This window comes from Archocentrus centrarchus, chromosome 22 (genome assembly GCF_007364275.1).
Source record: "Archocentrus centrarchus isolate MPI-CPG fArcCen1 chromosome 22, fArcCen1, whole genome shotgun sequence".
NCBI classification, from domain to species: domain Eukaryota; kingdom Metazoa; phylum Chordata; class Actinopteri; order Cichliformes; family Cichlidae; genus Archocentrus; species Archocentrus centrarchus.
Window position 1 is genome coordinate 17982539 of NC_044367.1, and position 21164 is coordinate 18003702.

Consider the following 21164-nt stretch of genomic DNA (forward strand, 5'->3'; position numbering starts at 1 on the left):
TAGTTTATTCTTTTCTTCTTTCAGATATATACCATATAATATTGAAATGTCTGCCACAATTAATGGGTGTCTTAGAGTAATGTTTGAATCTCGTAGTATATAATACTAACTCCTGTGCATTTAGGTCAGGATTTGACGGTAAATAATGTGTTCTTCTGCAGACCATACAGGTGTTACAGCTGCAACCACAGATTTAAGGTTTATACGATGGAACAGCTTGTAACAAAGCAGCTCTCCTCTGGAATCCAGCCTAAACTGTCAGATGACATTAACTTTGAAAAATGACTTCAAAATTCACCAGAGAATAAGTGAGGGAGAGAGAGATGGCAAAGTTAGAGAGAGCACGGGCAACTTTCCCATAGGAAAGCATTAAAGAGAGACAGACGAGCAATTTGCCAAAACTTCTTTTATAGAGGTACCTTCATAATTCCTAGGGTGTACTTCATTTTTCACATGCTGTTTTGGCATTTTGGTTTAAATAAACAATGGCAATGCTTTAAATTTGGTAATTTGAATGCAAAACTGACCATATCTATCCAAACAGGATAAACCAAGGCTGGATTTTATTTTTAAAATCACTATTTGTGGGATTATTGTCACTTCTCGGTTATTGTTCAGGATGATCCTATGCTCCCTCTGTCTGTATGCTGGTCAGCCTGTAACTTAAACCTCACTGCCACTGCAGTACAATTGAGAAGAAACCTGAAGTTAGTGGATGTTTCTAGTTTCCAAACATTTCTAGAAAGCTCTCACTGAGTTTAGAAGGGTGATAAAAAATAAATAAAAGGCAAACTGCTGTTTTGGATTTCTCTTTCCTTTCCAAACTATTTCAAGCAGTTTTTTTTTTTTTTTTAAATATTGAATAAGGTGTCAGAAATTCCATCCATCCATTTTCTACCACTTATCCAGGGCTGTGTCACGGGGGTAGCAACCTAAGCAGAGAAGCCCAGACCTCCCTCTCCCCATCCAGCTCATCTGGGGGAACAGCGAGGTGTTCCCAGGCCATCCAAGAGATATAATCTCTCCAGAACACCTCATCCAAGAGGCACCGAGGAGGCATCCTAGTCAGATGCCTGAACCACCTCAACTGGCTCCTTTCCATGTGGGGGAGCAGTAGCTCTATTCTGAGGCCCTCCCAAATGGCTGCATTCCTCACCCCATCTCTAAGGAAGAGGCCAGCCACCCTTCGGAGGCAGCTCATTCCTGCCACTTATATCCACAATTTAAGAAATTCTGTCCATAAAAATTATGAACAGTATCAGTGACAAAGGGCAGCCCTGGTGAAGTCCAGCACCCACAGGAAACGAGTCTGACTTATTGCCAGCAATGCAGACCAAGCTTTCGCCGCGGCTGTACAGGGACTGGATGCCTGCAACAATGGGCCAGCCACCCCACACTCCCGCAGCACCCCCCACAGGATACCCTGAGGGATGTTTTCTCCAAATCCTCAAAACATGTAGACAGGATGGGCAAACTCCCACGCGCATTCAAATATCACACTCAAATATAAGATAAAGAGCTGGTCCAGCATTCTGCAACCAGTACAAAAAAAACGCATTGTTACTCTTGAATTTGAGGTTTGACTAATGACTGGACCCTGCTTTACAGCACCCTGGCACAGACATTACCAGGGAAGCTGAAGAGTCTTATCTGGTGATAGTTGGAGCACACCCTCCGGTCCCCCTTCTTAAAGATGGGGACCACCACCCCAGTCTGCCAATCCAGAGGCACCGCCCCAGATCTTCACATGACATTGCAGATGCGTATTAACCAAGACACCCCTACAACATCCAGAGCCTTCAGGAACTCAGGGTGAATCTCGTCCATCCCAGGGGCCCTGCCACCAAGGAGCTGTTTAACCACCTAAGTGACCTTCCACTACTTCCTTCCACCGCCCGACTATAGCCTCAGTTAAAGTCAGCAGCACTCCACCTGCATTATAAACTGCGTGACAAACACGGACATGGACAAACTGTGGTTTGTACAGAAGTCCAATAACAAAACACTTTGGTTCAGATCAGGTAGGCCATTCTTCCCAATCATGGCCCTCCAGACCTCACTGTCACTGTCCAGGGGAGCATTGAAGTCTCCCAGTAGGACGATGGAGTCACTGGAAGTAGCACCCTTGAGCACGCTGCCCACCAACTCCAAAAAGGATGGGTAATTGAAGTGATATTTGCACCTAAGTGCAACCAACAGTCAGGAACCCTTCCCCTGCCTGAAGGCACAGGGAAGCGACCCTCTCGTCCACTGTCAAAAACTCCAAAGGGGGATACAAGAATACCTACCCCAGTTTGCCAGCTCTCACCAAGGGAAACTCCAGACTGGAACAGAACCCAGTCCCTCTCCAGGAGACTGGTTCCAGAGCCCAGACCATGCATTGAGGTGAGCTCAACTATATCTAGCCTTTATCTCTCAACCTCACACACTACTAGGCTCAGGCTCTTTGCCCGAGAGGTGACATTCCATGTCCCGATAGCCGGGGATCAGTCCACCATGGGCTCTGCCCAACACATTTTGCACCTGACCCCTACGATGACTCCTGCCGGGTGGTGGGCCTACAGCAGGGCAGGTCCATGTCTCCTCTTCAGGGGAATGTCCGTCCACCAGACACTCTCCCTTGAGCTCCCTCCACAGGCCTGGCTCCAGGATGGGGTCCCCGGTAACCCTATCCCAGGCAGGGTAAACTGTCTGAAAACATATATTCATATTCTTTTTCAGAAAAAAACATTTTTGTCCTTAATCTTAAAGTAAAAGGTAATCAAGAATAAAGGCATAATTGTTGATGGTGGTGCCAGTTACTGTATAATTGCTCAATGTTTCCCCCACCTAGTTGCAGGTTTTATCCATCAACTACATGTTCAAATACAAACCACTTGTCTTATACCTGCTGACTCAGTTCTACTACTGAACCACAACACCTCCACCTAAGCAGGATTATGTGTAGCATATACAATACTGTAATATCATAGCAATATCTGTAAACAAAAGTGCATTAAAAAATAACCACTCATTTAGGTTTCTTCAGGAGAATCATGTAGAGCAAATCCACAACAAGCTTCTGAATACACATTTAATTTTTTTTTTTCAACTTTTAAAAGCCACCATGTTTTTATTGAAATGTTAGAAGACATTTAATGGACTTCAGCTTAGTGTCAAAAGTGTTCAAAACCAAGAAAACAAAACAATCCATTAAAAACACTGCAATAAGTATCAAGTATGACCACATACACTGTCAAATAAATAAACACTCCTCCTCTGATGTAAAATACACTATTTCCTCTTATAAATTAAGGCGGAATGCAGTTTATTTTGACTGCCCCTTAAACTCACTTGCACCTTTCATGCAATTCCACCTAGACTGTCGACAAAACTACACAGTAACATCAATAGAAAATTATATATAAAAAACCAAAATGACAGTCCATGACTATAACAAATGTCTATTACCTGCTGTGAGCAAGTCATGAAATATTGCACAAAGTTAAGGATTGTGACACAAAAATAACGGAGATATTAAATCAAGATGCACAGTAAGACCAAAATTTGAAGCTTGTAATGTAAGTGCTCCTTTATAATGGGCCACACAATTTCAACTATTTACTGAAGTGTTGGGTGAATTATTGCTGGGGAGGGAAACAAAGTTTTAAATGTGAATCCTAAAAATAGCAAGCAAGTTTTGTACCTAAGTATCTTAGAAATCTATCTCCAAGTGTTGCCCTGTTCAGTTTCTGCTGAGCTTGAATCAGAGCATTAACAGCACCAATGCTAACACCATCTTAGACAAAGAAATGCACTACATGTGTCACATTAACATGGGCGTAGTTCTTTTGTAAATGGATGAGTGTTTTACCGAGTAGATTAACAAAGCCAAATAATATAAAGCAATCTCTAATAAAGATCAAAGCAGTGCGTTTGGTTTTTAAAAGCCTGAATCTTTAACACTTGTGTAAAAACACCAAAAAACAGATGTTACACAATGACTAGTTTCACTTAAGATACCTACACTGAGGAGTGGACAATTTAGTCTGAACACAAGATGAAGAGCCAGGTATTAAAAGCAGATTCCCAGAGCCAGATTTCTAGTGATTAACTGCAGGAAGTACAACTGTATCAGCAGTGCCAACATACTGATTCAGTTTGTTACTCCTCCACAGTTTAACTTTTCTGGCACATTTCAGAAATGATTGTGGAAAACGTTGAACAGATGCCTAATGTCCTTCAAATGTCTGTTGAAGTAGCATCGACTCAACCTATATTGGTCCACAAGTTAACATCTCAAAACTAAGCATTTCTCAAAACTGTAAAGCTTCCAATGGAGTGGCTTTTGCTGTTAGGCTGCTTATGGTTGACGAGCAAAGTTTTAGGGGCACTATAAGTTTGCTACTGAGAGAACTAAAACAAAACTCCAAACCAAATTCAAAAAGGTAAATAAAAAAAAAACAAACCAAACAAAACTTGCAGCAAAACAAAATAAAATTTAATGGTTTATGTTCAAAGGGAAACAACCAAAACAAAAGAAAGGAAGAAAATAAATCTAAACTGAAATCCATAACAAAGGCCATTCGAGATAAGCACTCGTTAAAACAAGTTTGTAACTTAATACGGTAACAAAACTGTATGAATCTACAAAGAAAAATAAATCAAAACAAAAAGAAAAAAATTAAGTCAAACTGAAAGGAAAAAAAAAACAGATCAGCAAACAGCTAAAGAGGTGTTGCTCTCAGTAAGAATCAGTATTATGTATATAATACGTACCTCATCAAAAGGAAGAGGAAAAAAAAAAATAGAGCTCAGCTGATACCTGTAAATCTTAGCCCAATCACAGATGTTATCAGTATCTGCAGTTTATGAACAAAAAACATTGGCCATTGACAATTCTGCATCAGTGGGCTCCAACATATTTATCTGGTTAACAACTGCTTAGAAAAACTTGCGAGGTTATCAGATAGTATCGCTCCCTGCCTTTGGTCCATCGTAATTCGTGACTCACCGACTGGGGTTCATTTGCTACTCGCATCAAACAACTTATAGTAGAGACACTTTCCATAGGGACAGCAAAAAACAAACAAACAAACAAACATTTCCTTCCCAGAGCTCACCATTTCTTTTAAGAACTCCAACCTGGCTGGAGGGTAAGTAGAAGTAATAGATTACTATCAAAGACTGATATTCATAGCAACCTAAAGCTGACTGGCTAAAAGTGCTTTGCTCTTAAACTGACTTGTAGTAGTGAGTGGCATTGAAAGGTCTGTGTCCACTGGATGATAGTTTAAGGCATCTATTTCTACTTGTGACAAGGACCCAGGACAGTGCACTGCTTTTCTGCAGTAAAACTGGCTTATAAAAGAGAAAGAGGAAGAGAAAAAAAAAAAAGGTGGGGGGTGTTTTAACCTCATCTTTACACTGAATCATTCACCACTGACACTTTGAGCTTTTATAATGTTCTGATTTTTTTTTTTTAGTGCACTGCTAAGAACCAGTTCCCACAGTTTTACATGCAACATATATAGACAGGATTTTACTTTTGAGATAAATTTCAAAAAAGTTATCTCGGGGGTAAATTTGGGATTTTGGCCTCTCCATTCACTCCAAATTAAAACGGAGTGTCCTTGAACCCCAACAAATACAACAATGGAAAAAAAAAAAAAAAAAAAAAAACCCTAGACACACTTACAATTACAAAGGTGCAGAAGAGTGAACATGTCACTTAACTCTGAATATGGTGAAACTGAAATTGGTGTGCCTGACTTTGAAAACTCTTATTTCAGATTTCTGCAATAAAAGCCTGGCACAGGTTACTTCCCGCTTCCTCTACACCTGATTGTCCGGCTTATTCTACTTGTGCCCCTTGCTGGTCTTAAAGGACACTTGCAGTATCTTGTCTCCGAGCCGGTAGCCATTCAGACTGGCAATGGCCATGGCGGCTTCCTCGTAGTTTGTCATGGTAACGAAGCCGAAGCCCTTGCACTTGTTGGTGTTGAAGTCTCGAATCACCTTGACATTCGTGACGGCACCAAAGGGACCGAACATCTGCCACAGGATGCTCTCGTCTGCATCCTGGCCCAGGTTGTAGATGAAGATGCACCAGCCAGAGGTGGAGTTTCCAGGGACACTGACGCCTCCCATGCTGCCCATGTGATCAACACCCATGGGAGAAAACCTGAAAGTGAGAGCATTTAGCATACTTGCTGTGGCTAAGAATTATCACACTACTGATTAATGCCTTAATTTTCTTATTTATTAACCAATGAAATATCTGATAACACTAACATTTTAAGCACCAATTCCATTCAAATCTTCCCTCACCTAAACCGCTGTGCCTGGTGGTGTAAGGGCCCTCCAAAGCGCCGGGACTGGTTGTGGTAGAGCTGAGAGAGGAGCTGTGTGTTCTTCACCTGATTTGGGTTGGCTGCAAATTTCACTGTGATTGGCTCCGAGGCGCCTGGTGGCTTTTGACCGTTCAGGTTTTTGACAGCCTCCTCTGCTTCTGCACGCTTGTCAAAGCGAATAAAAGCAACTCCACGGGACATGCCTAGGTATAAGAGAGCAGCTGGTGACCACCTATTCTGATAGCAGCACAATTTACATTTAGCTACTTTACAGTGGCTGATATCAATTTCTAAAGACAAAGTGTTATTGGTTATTAAATTTTGAAAATTTTTGGAAGAAAGCAAGGAAGTCATTCACCTTGCGTACCTGTACCCTGATCAACAAGTACCCGGGAATTAATGATACGCCCATAACGTGAGAACATGTCTTCCACATCCTTCTGGGTCATGTTCTTGGGAAGGCCGCTGATATACAGGTTAGCATCCTTTATTGTGTCCGAGCTGGGCCGTGCATATGACACCTGGCAACAGGAAGCAACAAACACCTGATTAAAACTCTTCTGATGTGCAAAAACAATTAGAAAAAGAGCTACCAAAGTAAAACAAAAACATCTAAACAATATTTTGATTGAACAGAAACAATTATATCAGTTTTTTTTGTCTTATACTATCTTATTCAATTGAAACGCTGTTTATGAAAAAAGCAAAATTTTGGACTCTAATCAAAAACTATATCAAATAATCTGGTTGTTTTAGACATCAAGTTTTTGGTCTGAGCAAAAACAAGTGAAAGTCAGAAGCACAACAGAACATTACAGCAATAAAAAAATGAAATCAAATTGATCATTTTGAAAATTAAATACATTAAATACACTGACAAGTCAAATTAAAGTAAAACTCCAGAGACTTATCAGATACGGGCAGTAAGTGAGTGTTAAAAGCAGTATCATTTCCTCGGGCTGACATGTACTAGCTAGATAGCGGACAGCACAAGAGCCACAGCAAAGTTAAAAGACATAACATCTTTGCTTTGAGAATTGTAGAACACCTTATTGCACGTTACCTTGATAGTTTTGGACTGTAGCCTTAGTCCATTCAGTGTACTGATAGCTCTTTCTGCATCACTAGGGTTAAGATAGTTAACAAATCCGTACCCTAAACTGTGGCCTAGAGAAAAAAAAAGGAAAACAATAAAATAAAACAAAAAAACGTTGTATAGTTCAAAAAACAAACAAATAAATATTAAAAATAAAAACAAATCTCAACATTGCATGCTAGACTAAACAAACAAACTGTCTACAATTAAACAGGGTTGGGCTGGTTGGAATCAATAAAACAAGACTATGATAATCAAAAACAAACTACTTCCCAGCATGAGCAGGAAATCAATTTGGGACATCTCAAATAAAAATAAAAATAATTTACAGAATCGCTGAGGACAAAAAAACAGGCCGATAATAAACAGCCTGCAAACAAATAAAGTCATTCTCTAAGTCAAATCTCAACCACCATGGACATGTTCTGGCAATGCCGCGGCATGTATTTTTGCCATGTCTAACAGGAATCCTTTTCATTTAATCCAAGATCCTGTGTTTAAGCGTTGATCTGATCTGATATGTCTTATTGCTTCAAAACTCAGCATACCTGCAACTTTGTCTCTTATCAGCTTGGCTGACTCCACCTCCCCAATGCTGCTGAAGAGGCTCCGCAGCTCATCCTGTGTCATGTTCTGAGGCAGGTAGTTCACGATCAGGTTGGTCTTAGCATCTTTCGCCTCATCCCCTCCCATGTGGTCTTCATAACCGTTCGACATGTCATACACCTCCTGCAGGTCAGCCAGGTGGGCCAAAAACACAAAGCAAGGTAAGCACACAGGGTACATAGAACTGCAGCAGAAACAGATTTGAACAATCAATTACAATTGACTGACTGGCTGCTACAGTAATTTGATTGTTTGCCCAAACCTGTTATCTGTGAAAACCTGCCTCCTTTTGTTTTTTTTTGTTTTTTTTTGTTTTGTTTTGTTTTTTTGGGGGGTGGGGGTGGGGGGGTTTAAAATAAAACAAAGGCAGAACAAGTAAATAACAGTGAGTATATAAGCCCAGTTCTGATAATGTCATAGATTTTTTAATTAAAGAATTTATAGGGGAAAGAAATTTCTACATCAAATGAACAAAAAGTTCCTGTAAAAGATCCAGGCAATTTATTTTCACCTATAAAATGAAAAAGAAAAGAATTGATGTTAAGGTTGCTCAATGATAGGAAAACCTGATTTTGGTCAATACTATAATTGCAATTATCCATCCACTTATTATTGCATCTACTGGACTTAAACCATCTGTTTTTGTTCCCCAGAGGATTTTCTTGAACTTTAAATATTATTCATTATTCATAGTTCACTGCACTAATAAGTGGCAATTTTTGACCAGAAAGTTAATCAGCCAAAGGCAAATACTGGTCACTGCCTGCTTGAAGCCGAATTGCATGCCTCAGGAGACCTGCATTATAGCCACATGGTGGCCACTGCTGCTGAAAGTGTACCAGGTGCTCCAGGAGGAAAGAAGGAAGGAGAGAGGGAAAAAAAAAAGAAAAATGCATGTGATGATAATCATTTTAACCTCATTATTTTGCTTCTGTGATCACTGGACGTCAAAACCGTAATTAAACGTAAAAGCCAAATACCTGCTGAACAACTTTTCAACTGTGCTGAGTGTGAGATTCACTTTATTTCCTAGTCTGTCAAGTACAGTAGAAACACTCATTATTAGGTGCAAAGCGACTCAGTTTATACTTGAGTTCCTTTAGCTTCATTGATCCTTATCGTTAAAAAAGGCCAACGGTATCCACACATCATAAAAGTGTCCAGATAGCATAATAAAAACTGCAATGCAATTAAGTCTGATTATATTAAACAAGCGTGTGAATGGATTTAAACTGCAAATATGTCATAGCAGTGATTTACACTAATCCAACACGCATATGAACATTTCAAGAATACAACAAAGTTAGTACCCAACTTTTTATCTCTGTCACAAATTGTCTCCAGTGTGGCCTGATGACATCTGAAAGGCCTAGCATTACTTTAGATATGAAAATGGCTTAAATCTTTTAAAATGCTGCTTCCATTATCGGTTTCACACCATGCGCACTAGACACATTGGCTGAAGACTGAAAGGGGAATCAGGCCAGCAGTCAACATGACAGAGGTCCATTCATGTCAGATAAGGATTGTGATTGTATATTTCGATGGGTAAGCTGCATCGTCTGCAAGTGTAAATTAGAGCCCTGCATTAAACCAATTCATATGGGAAAGTTGGTGTAAATTGACCTGAAATGTATTGTCAAGTTCCCTTAATGCTGAGCACCAGATGGAACACATCCAGTTGCACTGCTGCAATCAACTGTTCACAACCACATTTTCCCCCCTGCACAAAATGTTTTAAATCAACCTTGCATACTGACTTAACCTGCATACATGAATTTTGCATCGATGTAAAGAATAAATCAGTGAGCTAATTAACTACACTTGCATTAATAAACCTGAATAACAATAATACAATGTACTCTCTGGTTACATTTCTCTGTGGCACACATTACAGAACTCAGCAGTTAATGGCACCAATAGGTGACAGATAAGCAGTTAGCTAGCTGAGGGATAACAACAACTGTGTGCTACTGGGCCTGCTGCATTAACTCACAGGTGTAATAGTTTGCTGTTGGCAAGGTGTTTGACTATTTGCTTGAGGTCAGCGTCTTTTTGGATGTTTTAATTTCCTGGATGCACTTGATACGTTGTCCTTGTCCCCATTGCATAATTTCCAACTTGCTTTATAAAGTTTCAGCTGACATGCCATAAATATGTTGTAAACTGATCATAATGCCAAATGATCCGGTCAGATACTAAAGTACAAATTGAAAAGGAAGCTGCTATTTGCACTCACTTTCATATACTTAATGTGTCCTCGACGAACTGCCATGAAGACACTTCACTGCTCCTGAAGCTACATGGAAAAAAACAAAACAAAAAACAAATATCAAACCATGTCAGAGTGACTCAACAAGCAAACTTATAATTGGATCAACATGACATTAAGATATATGCCAGACAACCACAAGTACAACAAATGCCTCACTATACAGAACATTGTATTAAAGGTTAAAGCGCCACAAACTCTTCCAACCAGAGTGTCAATAATGCTCTGAAGGAGACAGCTTTCCCAGCTTAAAAGGTGCTTCTCTTAACTTTCCGCTTCTCATGTGTGGTGCCTTTGAATTATGCCACTAATTGGTATACACATTGTGAAAGGACAATGAAAAGAAAAAGGGGGAAAGGGAGCATCCATCTTTTGTAGGGTACAAATAAATAACCTTGACATCAAATTAAAGTTTCCTGACATATCCTTCCAATGAAACCAACCACTCATTGTGAGGATAGAAACAACATAATCAGCAAATCTATTCACCACAATAACCTAAAAAGACTACCAGAACTGCAACACAACACTGTAAAAATAAAGCAGTTGCCGGATATTAACAGTTAACGTGAAGAAAACGTGGACTGGACATTGTGTGAGGATTCAATTGAAGACGGCCCTACATTTTTCAGTGAGCACCAATACTCCTGGTGGAAAACTGGGCCAGTGCACTCGTACTTTCTTTATATTGTCCAGTTAAAGAGGAGAGTCGAGTGTAGCTATTATAGCAGAAGAGTTAGACCAGAATCTGAATCTGCAACGTTTGAATGAAAAGCTTTCAAGAACAAGGAGAATGCAAGCCGCTGTGCTTACAATTAAACGTGGCAAACATTAAAATTACTATAGAAAAATCTTAGCATATGTTCTACAGCGACAGACATCGTTTAATACGGCATTTTTGTTTTTAACGACCACATCAACTCACGAGTGCAAAATCCAAATCGGAAACGTGCACAGGCCGACTAGCAAATTTAATAGCATTAGCAAGCTAGCGAGCTGCACGCTTCCCGCTTTTCTGCGATTACAACGGCAAATGCGTACACCTGGATTAGCAAACAGGAGATAACACTCTTACTCTGAATTTTAAAGGCTGCAAGGGTCCGTGTTAGGACAAAATATGCAAAGAAAAGCGACTGTGTGGCAGTGCACTGTCGGCTAGCTAACGCAAAGCAGCGCGGCCCCATTTTGGAGAGCGTCACATCGATGCCTTCCTGTCCCTGTGCCGAAACCCCAGCGGCCTGCGAACAGGCCACGGAGGCTAGCGCTAGCTAATGGCTACATGGGCCGCGAGAGCGGCATGGCAGTCATTTGCTTTTGATAAACCCATTAATCGTCCGAAAATCGAAGTATAAACTTAAAGAGCCTCAGGAAACATTTGTTTCAATTAGCGATCTTACCAGCTTTTGAGTGGTGGTTGCTATTTCTGCTCTCGTCGACTATTTCTTCCCCTCTTGGCAGCGTCCACTTCCCTCCAAGTCGGCCTCACGTCACGAAGGAACCGAGAAAGAAGCTAAGTGACGGAAACAGCCACGCCCCCTCATGGATCTTAAAGAGGAGCTGCATGCATGGTTCATTCAACGCTATATTACCTCTATACAGTAATGATTAATAGGAATACACTCCAATCCATATGAGGCTCCTTTCTTTCTTTTTTTTTTTTTAAATACCACACTGTTAAAAGACTTGCTGTGACTTAAATAACAAATGTTGCATGATTCAGAGAGTATGATGGAGTGCATTCAGAAAAAGAATATTATATACTGTTTTGAGAATAAACTCGAAATATTATTTTGACGTTTCTTGTTAAAATACAATTTCAAGTTTAATCTCAAAATAGAATCCTGTTACTGTCACTACTACACCTTAAAACCATAGTTTAGTGTATTTTTTGTCTTTTTTGGGGGGGGGTGAAATTTCAACTTCATTGTTTTTTAATGTGGCCTTAATATTCCTTCATAAGGAAATAATCTGCCTTTTTTTATATAACCCTTTAAAAATATACTTAAGATTAGGGGATCAACTTAATACAAAATCTTACCCCCCCCCCCCCCCCCCCCCCCCCCCCTCCACACACACACACACACACACACACCCACACAAATAATAGTATATAGCAATAATCAATAACTTCAATATCATCATTCCAGCTTTTGACAGCAGTGAGAGGTCAGAGAATGGACACATTTATTTAAGCTTATGGTATAAACTCACATCTTCTTCAACTCTTTAACTAGGCTACCACAAGCCCAAAACAGATTCAGCCTTGCTAAAGTATCATTAGGACAGGTGTAATGTCTGTAAGCATGGAACAAAATGAATAGGGTCCCCCTATCAAAGAAGCTCGCTCGTTTATAGATGTCCTCATTTGACAATCATTTCCTTAACATGTTTTTTTTTTCCTGGTCAAATAAAAGTTATAATAATATAATAATTTCCAGTGGACCAGCTTCATATACATATATCACACACATACACTACAGTATATTGCCAAAAGATTTCACTCACCCATCCAAATCATTAAATTCAAGTGCTCCAATCATTTCTATCACCATAGGTATATAAAACCAAGCACCTAGGTATTCAGACTGCTGCTACAAACATGGAAGAATGGGTCACTCTCAGAAGCTTTGTGAATTCCAGCGTAGTACTGTAATAGGATGCGACCTGTGCAACAAGTCCAGTCCAGTTGGTGATATTATAACAAACTGGAATCGACTGGGAACAACAGGAACTCAGCCACGAAGTGGTAGGCCATGTAAACTCACAGAGGGGCCCAGCGGATGCTGAGGCACATAGTCTGCAGAGGTCACAAACTTTCTGCAGACTCAGTTGCTACAAACTTCATGTGGCCTTCAGATTAGCTCAAGAACAGTTTGTAGAGAGCGTCATGGAATGGGTTTCCACGGCGTAGCAGCTGCATCCAAGCCTTACATCACCAAGCACAATGCAAAACGTTGGATGCAGTGGTGTAAAGCACACCGCCACTGGACTCAAAAGCAGTGGAGACATGTTCTCTGGTGTGACGAATCATGCTCCTCCATCTGGTGGTCCAATGTATGAGTCTGGTTTTGGTGGTTGCCAGAACGGTACTTGCCTGGCTACATTGTGCCAAGTGTAAAGTTTGGTGGAGGGGGGATTATGGTGTGGGGTTGTTTTTCAGGAGTTGGGCCCTTAGTTGCAGTGAAAGGAATTGTTAATGCTTCAGCATATTTAGACATTTTGGACAATTTCATGCTCCTAAACATCAAATTTTTGGGAACATGACTGCACACCAGTGCACAAAGCAATTCATAAAGACACGGATGAACAGGTTTGGTGTGAAATAACTTGACTGGCCTGCACAGAATCCTGACCTCAACCTGGTATAACACCGTTGGGATAAATTAGGACCGAGACTGTGAGCCAGGCCTTTTCATCAACATCAAGACTTGAAGCTGTTATAGCTGCAAAGGGTGCGCCGACATCATATTAAACCCTGTGGATTAAGAATGAGATGTCACTCAAGCTCATATCCGTGTAAAGTCAGATGAGCAAATACTTTCGGCAATATAGTGTATTACAGTATGAGTGCATATTTTTGTTTCTATAAATACTAACAATGTTTGAAGTGTGTCAATATTTTATAAAAACACACCACTCACCAATCAGAACTTCATCTTTCTTTGCTCTGCAAAGTCATTGCCGTCACTGTTCAAATCCAAAGTCCTAGCAGTATACTCACCACACTCTTTTTTTCTTCTTCCTCTTTTGAGCCTCACATTTTTACTTTACTTGCTAAATATAATTTATTTAGTGCAGTGATATAAAAATATCACTGCACTACTCTTGCCAAAAAACAAATGGTTGCATAGTTGACATCAACAGGTTCAAGGGCATTTTGCACAAATGACAGGGAGCGAGAACAAAAAGTACAAGTAAAATATTTCCCAGCATGCCCCTCTACCATCAAAACGTTTCAGAAAAGGTACTTATTTTTACTCAGTGAAGTGTAAAATGAGGAGTAAATATTTACAGAGCAAAAATTCAATCCATAAGGCCATTTTATACTGTTTAAAAATAGTTTGGCTCAGGTTCACAAGACAGAATCATGACTTAAACATATAGTGGAACTCTTATAATGTGTCCATTTTACAATACCACTGGTAATATAATTATACATTATCATGTAGAGGAGGGGTCCCTATGATAATAATTTTGACTGGGTCCCATCCACTATCTGGGCAGAGTTGTTGTCTTTTTGGATGTTATACCTTTGGTACTTACACAGAAAGTGTGTACAGTTATACATTTGACCTTATTTTCTTGTAAATAACACACAGTCTTTATGTGCATAACACTTGCATTTAAAAAACTTGTCATCTCAGAAGAATATGACATTATATACATGGATATGACATAGTTCAGTATCAAAATACATTAACAGCAAAAGCATGTATCAGAAAATATTTTCTAGTATAGCTTTCCTACAATATCATTATGTATATTTTTTACCTTCATCAAATGGACCGGCCCCATTTTTGGCAAAGGGTCAAAACTCCTCTGGGTCTCAAGCAGAAGGAACAATTATTTTTTAGTTTCACTTGTTGACAAATACTATTATATGTGGCAAGTCTATGTCATATTTTTGTGACCATTAGGATCCAATATACCCATATGGATAGCAATCCAAAGAAGTATAAGTTGATGATACAGTATAAATTATCCAATTTGTTTCAATTCATTTATTTTCTCTTTAGAAAAGTAGTTCTGTGTGCAGCACTAATAGCCCGACAAACAGACCATAAAGAAATTCTTCATATACAGTAATACACTAATAATTAAGATACAAGCACAGCAAAAATCAATCTCTCACACCCAAACACAATGTCCAATTCTTTTTGAGACCCCTATAATTGAAGTGTGCCGGCCCTGTGAAGTCCACAAAAATGCCTGTGACAATAACTCATATTCATCAAATAGAAGTGTGATACTTCATTAATACCTTTGCCCCCATAGCCTACATTTTTCAGGTTAACAGTCCACACTGACTGGCACTGCAGTTGTTTTATTACAATAAACTGTCAGTTTTTTGGTGACAGATAATCCAGTAATAAAATATAATCCTATTACTCAAAATGTCTTTCTGCACTTTTACATGTTTTGTAGTGTACTGCAAATGATTTAACAGTGTTGAGATTTTCACAATATCTGTACAAAGTATTAGGGATCTTCCATCCATTGAGGAATCTTTAGCGTTTTTCCAGTACTTGGTAACTCATAGGTGTATGTGTTCTCATCAGCTGTGCCACCAGCAGAAACAAAGCAATCTGCATGACAAGAGGAACAAAGAAGGAGCAGGATTCTGGTTAACTGCCAAATAATCACATTCTGCAACTTGCAGTGTTTCCACTGGAATAATTAAACATCACAGTATTAAATGAAAATGTGCAGTCATTTGTGATTTAAAGCACAGTAAAGTTACATTACTGCTTGTTTTTCTTGGTACTACTCTTTAACTTCTACACAAGCTGTACGTACAGTGGGGAAAATAAGTATTTGATACACTGCCGATTTTGGAAGTTTTCCCGATTTTTCTCACCTACAAAGAATGGAGAGGTCTGTAATTCAGGTACACTTAAATTGTGGGAGACAGAATCTAAAAATAAGATCCAGAAAATCACATTGTATGATTTTTAAATGATTCATTTGCATTTTATAGCATGAAATAAGTATTTGATACAACAGAAAAACAGAACTTAATATTTGGTACAGAAACCTTTGTTTGCAATTACAGAGGTCAGACATTTCCTGTTGTTCTTGCCCAAGTTTGCACACACGGCAGGGATTTTTGGCCCACTCCTCCATACACATCTTCTCCACATCTTTCTGGTTTCAGGGCTGTCACTGGGCAACATTGAGTTTGTTGGCCAAAATCTCACAATATATGACCCCATTCAACCTGACTTCAATACGGTGCAGTCGTCCTGTTCCGTTTACAGAAAAGCACTACCAAAGTATGAAATTTCCACCCCCATGCTTCACGGCTGGGATGGTGTTCTTGAGGTTTTACTCATCTTTCTTCTTCCTCCAAACACAGCAAGTGGAGTTGATAACAAAAAGCTCTATTTTGGTCTCATCTGACAATATGACCTTCTCCCATGCCTCCTCTGGATCATCCAGATGGTCAGTAGCAAACTTCAAACCGGCCTGGACATTTGGTGGCATGAGCAGGGGGACTTTGCGTGCCCTGCAGAATTTTAATCCATGACGTCATAGTGTGTTACTAACAGTCATTTTTGAGACTGTGGTCCCACCTCTCTTCAGGTCATTCACCAGGTTCCCCCATGTAGTTCTGGGCTGCTTCCTGAGCTTTCTCAGAATCATCCTTAGCTCATGAGGTGAGATCAACTAACAGGTTTGTGAGAGCCAGAATTCTTGCTGGTTGGTAGGTGATCAAATACTTATTTCACACAATAAAATGCAAATTGACTATTTAAAAATCACACAAAGTGATTTTCGGATGATTTTTTTAGATTCTGTCTCTCACAGCTGAAGTGTACCCATGATTAAAAATTACAGACCTCGCCATTCTTTCTAGGTGGGAAAACTTGCAAAATCTGCAGTGTATCAAATACTTATTTTCCCTACTGCATGTAAACAGAATATACAGTTCATAAATATTTAAAATCTTTCAAACCTCCACCACAAAAACCAATGGAAAGCCCCAGATGATCATTTTCAGTGCAAACTGTATGGCCCTCTCCAGTTCCACTTGGCAGCCCTGAAAGAGAGAGACATTGAAGAAGAAAATTAGAGAAACTGAAAAGTCCAATCAAACCTTCAAGATGAAGCTTGCTGAATTTATCAACATGCAATTTACCTGTTTATAAAGCTGCCATGGCTGGTGCACGGTGCCATTGCAGGAAGAGAAAGTAACATTGCAGCAGCTGTGAGGAACCCAGAGTCCTCCAGTTTTGTTAAACCAGGCGGTTTCCAGCCAGTCCGTGTAGCCTTTGACACCACAACACTTGAACTAAAAGGGACCGAAATACCCAATCACCACAAGTCAGTATAAGACACTGGAAACCTTCCAAAACATATATATTTGGTCAACATGAGTGTAAGTGGGATTTATATTTATATCTATACCTCTCAGACACAGTCCTCATTAAGCTTAAATATTCTCTTGATGGAAAATTGTCATTAAGGAAAAATTATATTATTTAATTTTTAAAACATCATCTATTTAGAAGTATGAATACTGGCTCAGATACACCTGTTGTTTTACTACTCCTGTCACTGAAGCAACCTACATAAGTTTTACACAGTTTGTGCAACAGATAGGTGTTTGGAGGGATTCATATCTGCATCCACATGACTTATTAGAGTACAAACCTTCTCTTGCATAGCATCCACAGATCGAGAGTTGGGATCCTGGCTGCTGCCGGTGTAATTCTGAAACACTCCACTGAGGGGAGCTACCTCTGTATCGAGCTAAGGAAAAGGTTTGACATCACAAACCGTATATGTGCATTTTTTCCACTGAATAATCATCTCATCATGAAAGCGCAATAGTCCAATGTGCATTAATTTTTAAGCAACATTACGTACGTTCACTGAATGGAAATAAGCCAGTGCTGAAGCTGTACTTTCCACACAAAAGACCACAACTAGGAGGTAAACAAACTGGAGAAAAAAAAACAAAACAAAAACACTTTATTATGTAACGTCCAAACACTGATACACAGATAGATGCCCACAATCACAAACACAGACTGACAACCTCACCAGTCCCTGTAGGCAGACTGAATCCTTGAGGCTCACCCAGGAGCCGAGGCATCCGGTGACCAATAGTAATGCAGCGCTAGTGACTGTGACCAAAACTGGCAGGGTCATGTAGGACTCAGAAAAAAACAGACTGCTCTGTTCATACTTCATCAGTAGGTAGACTCCACTCAGGCCCACCACTAACCCCACTGCCTGATAAGAAAAAAAAAAAAAAAAACGAAAATTAAATAATGAAATATAAAATATTGCGACACAGCTTTTTGAGTTATAAACACAGATAACCAAATCAGTCTTCTTTTGACATTACTTAATCTCTTCTTAATATTACAGAGAGAGCATATTTTTATAGCTTAGTAATTAGTATCTACTCAGCACGGGTCGACTGACTCGACACGACTCGCCACGGTCTTGTTTTGTTTCCACTGCAATTGAGGACGAACTCGATGTGGATGAAGTCCAGCGCGAGCAGTAGTCCCTTGACATAATTTGTATGCGGCTAATAATTAGTGAGAAACAAATGCTGTTCTTTCACAATCCTGGGAATTCAACCAGCAACCTTCCATGCACAAGCTGCTTTTTCGTAGGTCACTGTTACAATTTTATTGACTTTATAACCCTGTGTTGCTTCAGTTGTTGGAGTTATGGTATAAATTCCATTCTGTTTATTATAAATTATCATATCTTCTGTTTGTATATTTTCTATAAGTTGTTTTATGTACATATGATACTGTTGTTTTTATGTTTGAAATGGGAACACGTGGTGACATTTCTTACAAAGGAAGTTGTAGTTACCTGCAGGCTGTTTCAAGCCTGCAGAGAACACATATAGGATACGTGTCTCGTATACGCCATGTTACATGCGCACATGTCACAGAATGCTTACGACCATATATGGTAAGGAAAAAGCCAAGAATGTTGTTTATTACATGCTGTAAACTGCGTTTGGTGTAACCCACGTGATCTTATTGTGAAAGTCCGAATAAAAGCGCTGCGCAGGAAGCGGTCCTTCAGGACAGATAACTTCCGCTCAGCCGCGAGCTGAGTTCAAGGAACGCATCTCTCCTCCTTGCGCAAGTTCAAAAGAGTTGTGTGTTTGTTCTCTGAGTTATTAAAATGATCTGAACCTATCATCAGTTTTGCCACCAAAATAAACCCGTTCCCAGTACATCACATTAATATAATCTAATTATCATCTAATTAAAGAAAAACTCCCAAAAAAGTATGATTGTAACTTATTGAATTAGTCGGGATATTCTGAAAAAAAAGTCAAAAATTGGATATGAATGGCTTAAAACAAACGATATAAAAAGCAATGAGAGTGTTGGTTCCTGCTACTGTACTCAGGTTGTATCTACCCTGGCTTTTTATGTTAACTTCATTCAAAAACTCATACAGTTACCAAAGAACTAGTAAGTTTGTTACAGCAAAACAATCTTACATGCACTGTGTAAGAATGACATGAAATAAAATAAAAGTAAAGACAAACCAGTAAAGTTTACAAATACAGATATGATTTATAAAGAAATATATTAAACAATCTCCTGCTTACAAATTTTTCTGTAGTTCCTGTTTCTCATATAACCTCTTGTGTCACATGACATGTGACTCACAAAGCAATAAGGCATATATATATATATATATATATATATATATATATATATATATATATATATATATATATATATATATATATATATATATATATATATATATATATATAATCATAGACATAAGTAATCTTTTATACCTGTAGCTTTCTTTATTAGACTCAATTTATTATTTTAAACAGAAGTAAAAATCAACACTTGGCAAAAGCCCAATAATAATTCTAATAAGAGAATTTTGCAATATTAATATAAGCAGTATAGACAATAATACAGTAATAAAAGGCTGTGGTAACGCTAATAAAGGCTCACCTACCAACAACAGCTGACTCATCAACTGAAGTATAGTCTTTCTTCTCTCATTAGACATTTTCACAGTATATAAGCAGGGAGGAGAGCGCGCGCAATAATCGATGCAACCTGCGGATGCGTTTAAGCAACGATGGCATAAAGATAAATGAGTCCGGAAGCCTCTGTGGGCTTATGTAAAATAAACTCTATCTGATAAAACGACGTGCGACTGGAGGCGCCTTTGTCTTCAGAGAAATGTAGACTAGTAAAACGTCTCTTCCGCGCTGGCCTAACATCAACTTCCCGAAAGAACGCGGAAACTTCTTTCCGCATGATGCATAACTAAAGGTGGAATCAGCCCTGCTGTTTAGTTATAATACTCGAAGTAAGAAATCCAGCACGTCACGCGCTGTCTGTTGTGTAATGCTTGACGAACTGCATCTTCATTCTCACCTGTGACTGCTCAAATGCTCATGGAACACGGAAGCTCATCAAGAACCCTTACCAACCTTCTAGTTTAGATCAACACTGCCCTCTTGTGAATTTAAGCGAAATAACGACAAAAAAAAAATATCGCGCGGCAGTGCGTGCTCGGCGATAGAAGAGTAGGTCTATTCGGTTCCTTTGGTTAACTCAAAGAAGTGTCATTGACTGTAAAAGTGATTTTACAACTACAAATGCTGCATTCAGGCTCTGAATTAAATAAAAATAGATGCATACTCTGCAAAAAGTACCTCATGTTTGCAAAGTAAACTATATAGCTTATTCTTCTCCCCAACCTGGATTGGGGAAGAAAATAGATGCACTTTTATGTTCAACACAATAGCGTTTTATATGCACAGTGTCTTTAACATTTCAGAACAGGTTGTATCTGACTTTAAAAACCTGATATATAAAAGTCTAAAATGGTGCTTATAAAATCCTTATCAGTATATCACTGCTAATCTCTGTTTTTGATGAAATCATTTTCTGTGATCAAAGTAATCCTGATCCATTAAACTGCAGCAAGGCAGAGTGCAGATGAGGGTAGTGATAAGAGCCATGATGGAAAGACTTAAAAGGTAAATTTTTATCACGGTCAACAGTCTGAAAGGGAATGTAAATGCAATGTGAATTTTATATTTAGCAAGTCTCTTTGTCTTCAGCAGTCAGTTCCTGTTGCTGTAACAGCTCAGTGTCTCTGCAGTTTGACTGAG

The 21164-nt window shown here is 39.2% G+C and overlaps 2 protein-coding genes and 1 gene segment (V, D, J or C); 1 reads left to right on the plus strand and 2 right to left on the minus strand.

Moving 5' to 3' along the window:
• LOC115772146 (Ig kappa chain V-III region MOPC 63-like) overlaps window positions 1-21164 on the plus strand; it is an 85511-nt gene that overhangs the window by 12895 nt on the left and 51452 nt on the right.
• elavl1a (ELAV like RNA binding protein 1a) lies at window positions 3093-11814 on the minus strand. 4 transcript variants are annotated; one of them, XM_030718129.1, is made up of 7 exons: window positions 11704-11814; window positions 10274-10333; window positions 7977-8157; window positions 7396-7499; window positions 6700-6853; window positions 6310-6535; window positions 3093-6163 (listed from the first exon to the last, which is right to left on the minus strand). In XM_030718129.1, exons 2-7 carry the CDS (start codon window positions 10307-10309, stop codon window positions 5839-5841), a joined length of 1026 nt encoding a protein of 341 aa, XP_030573989.1. In that variant the 5' UTR covers window positions 10310-10333; window positions 11704-11814; the 3' UTR covers window positions 3093-5838. The 4 variants fall into 4 exon arrangements, with proteins under 4 accessions (XP_030573989.1, XP_030573988.1, XP_030573987.1 ...); XM_030718128.1 differs by having other exon boundaries at window positions 6691-6853; XM_030718127.1 differs by having other exon boundaries at window positions 7977-8169.
• tspan37 (tetraspanin 37) lies at window positions 14276-20472 on the minus strand. Of its 2 annotated transcripts, none has more exons than XM_030718131.1 (7): window positions 20422-20472; window positions 18074-18265; window positions 17897-17971; window positions 17681-17779; window positions 17166-17318; window positions 16983-17066; window positions 14276-15612 (listed from the first exon to the last, which is right to left on the minus strand). In XM_030718131.1, the coding sequence occupies exons 2-7, from the start codon at window positions 18221-18223 to the stop codon at window positions 15535-15537; spliced, it is 639 nt and encodes a 212-aa protein (XP_030573991.1). In that variant the 5' UTR covers window positions 18224-18265; window positions 20422-20472; the 3' UTR covers window positions 14276-15534. The 2 variants fall into 2 exon arrangements, with proteins under 2 accessions (XP_030573991.1, XP_030573990.1); XM_030718130.1 differs by lacking the exon at window positions 20422-20472 and adding an exon at window positions 19994-20365.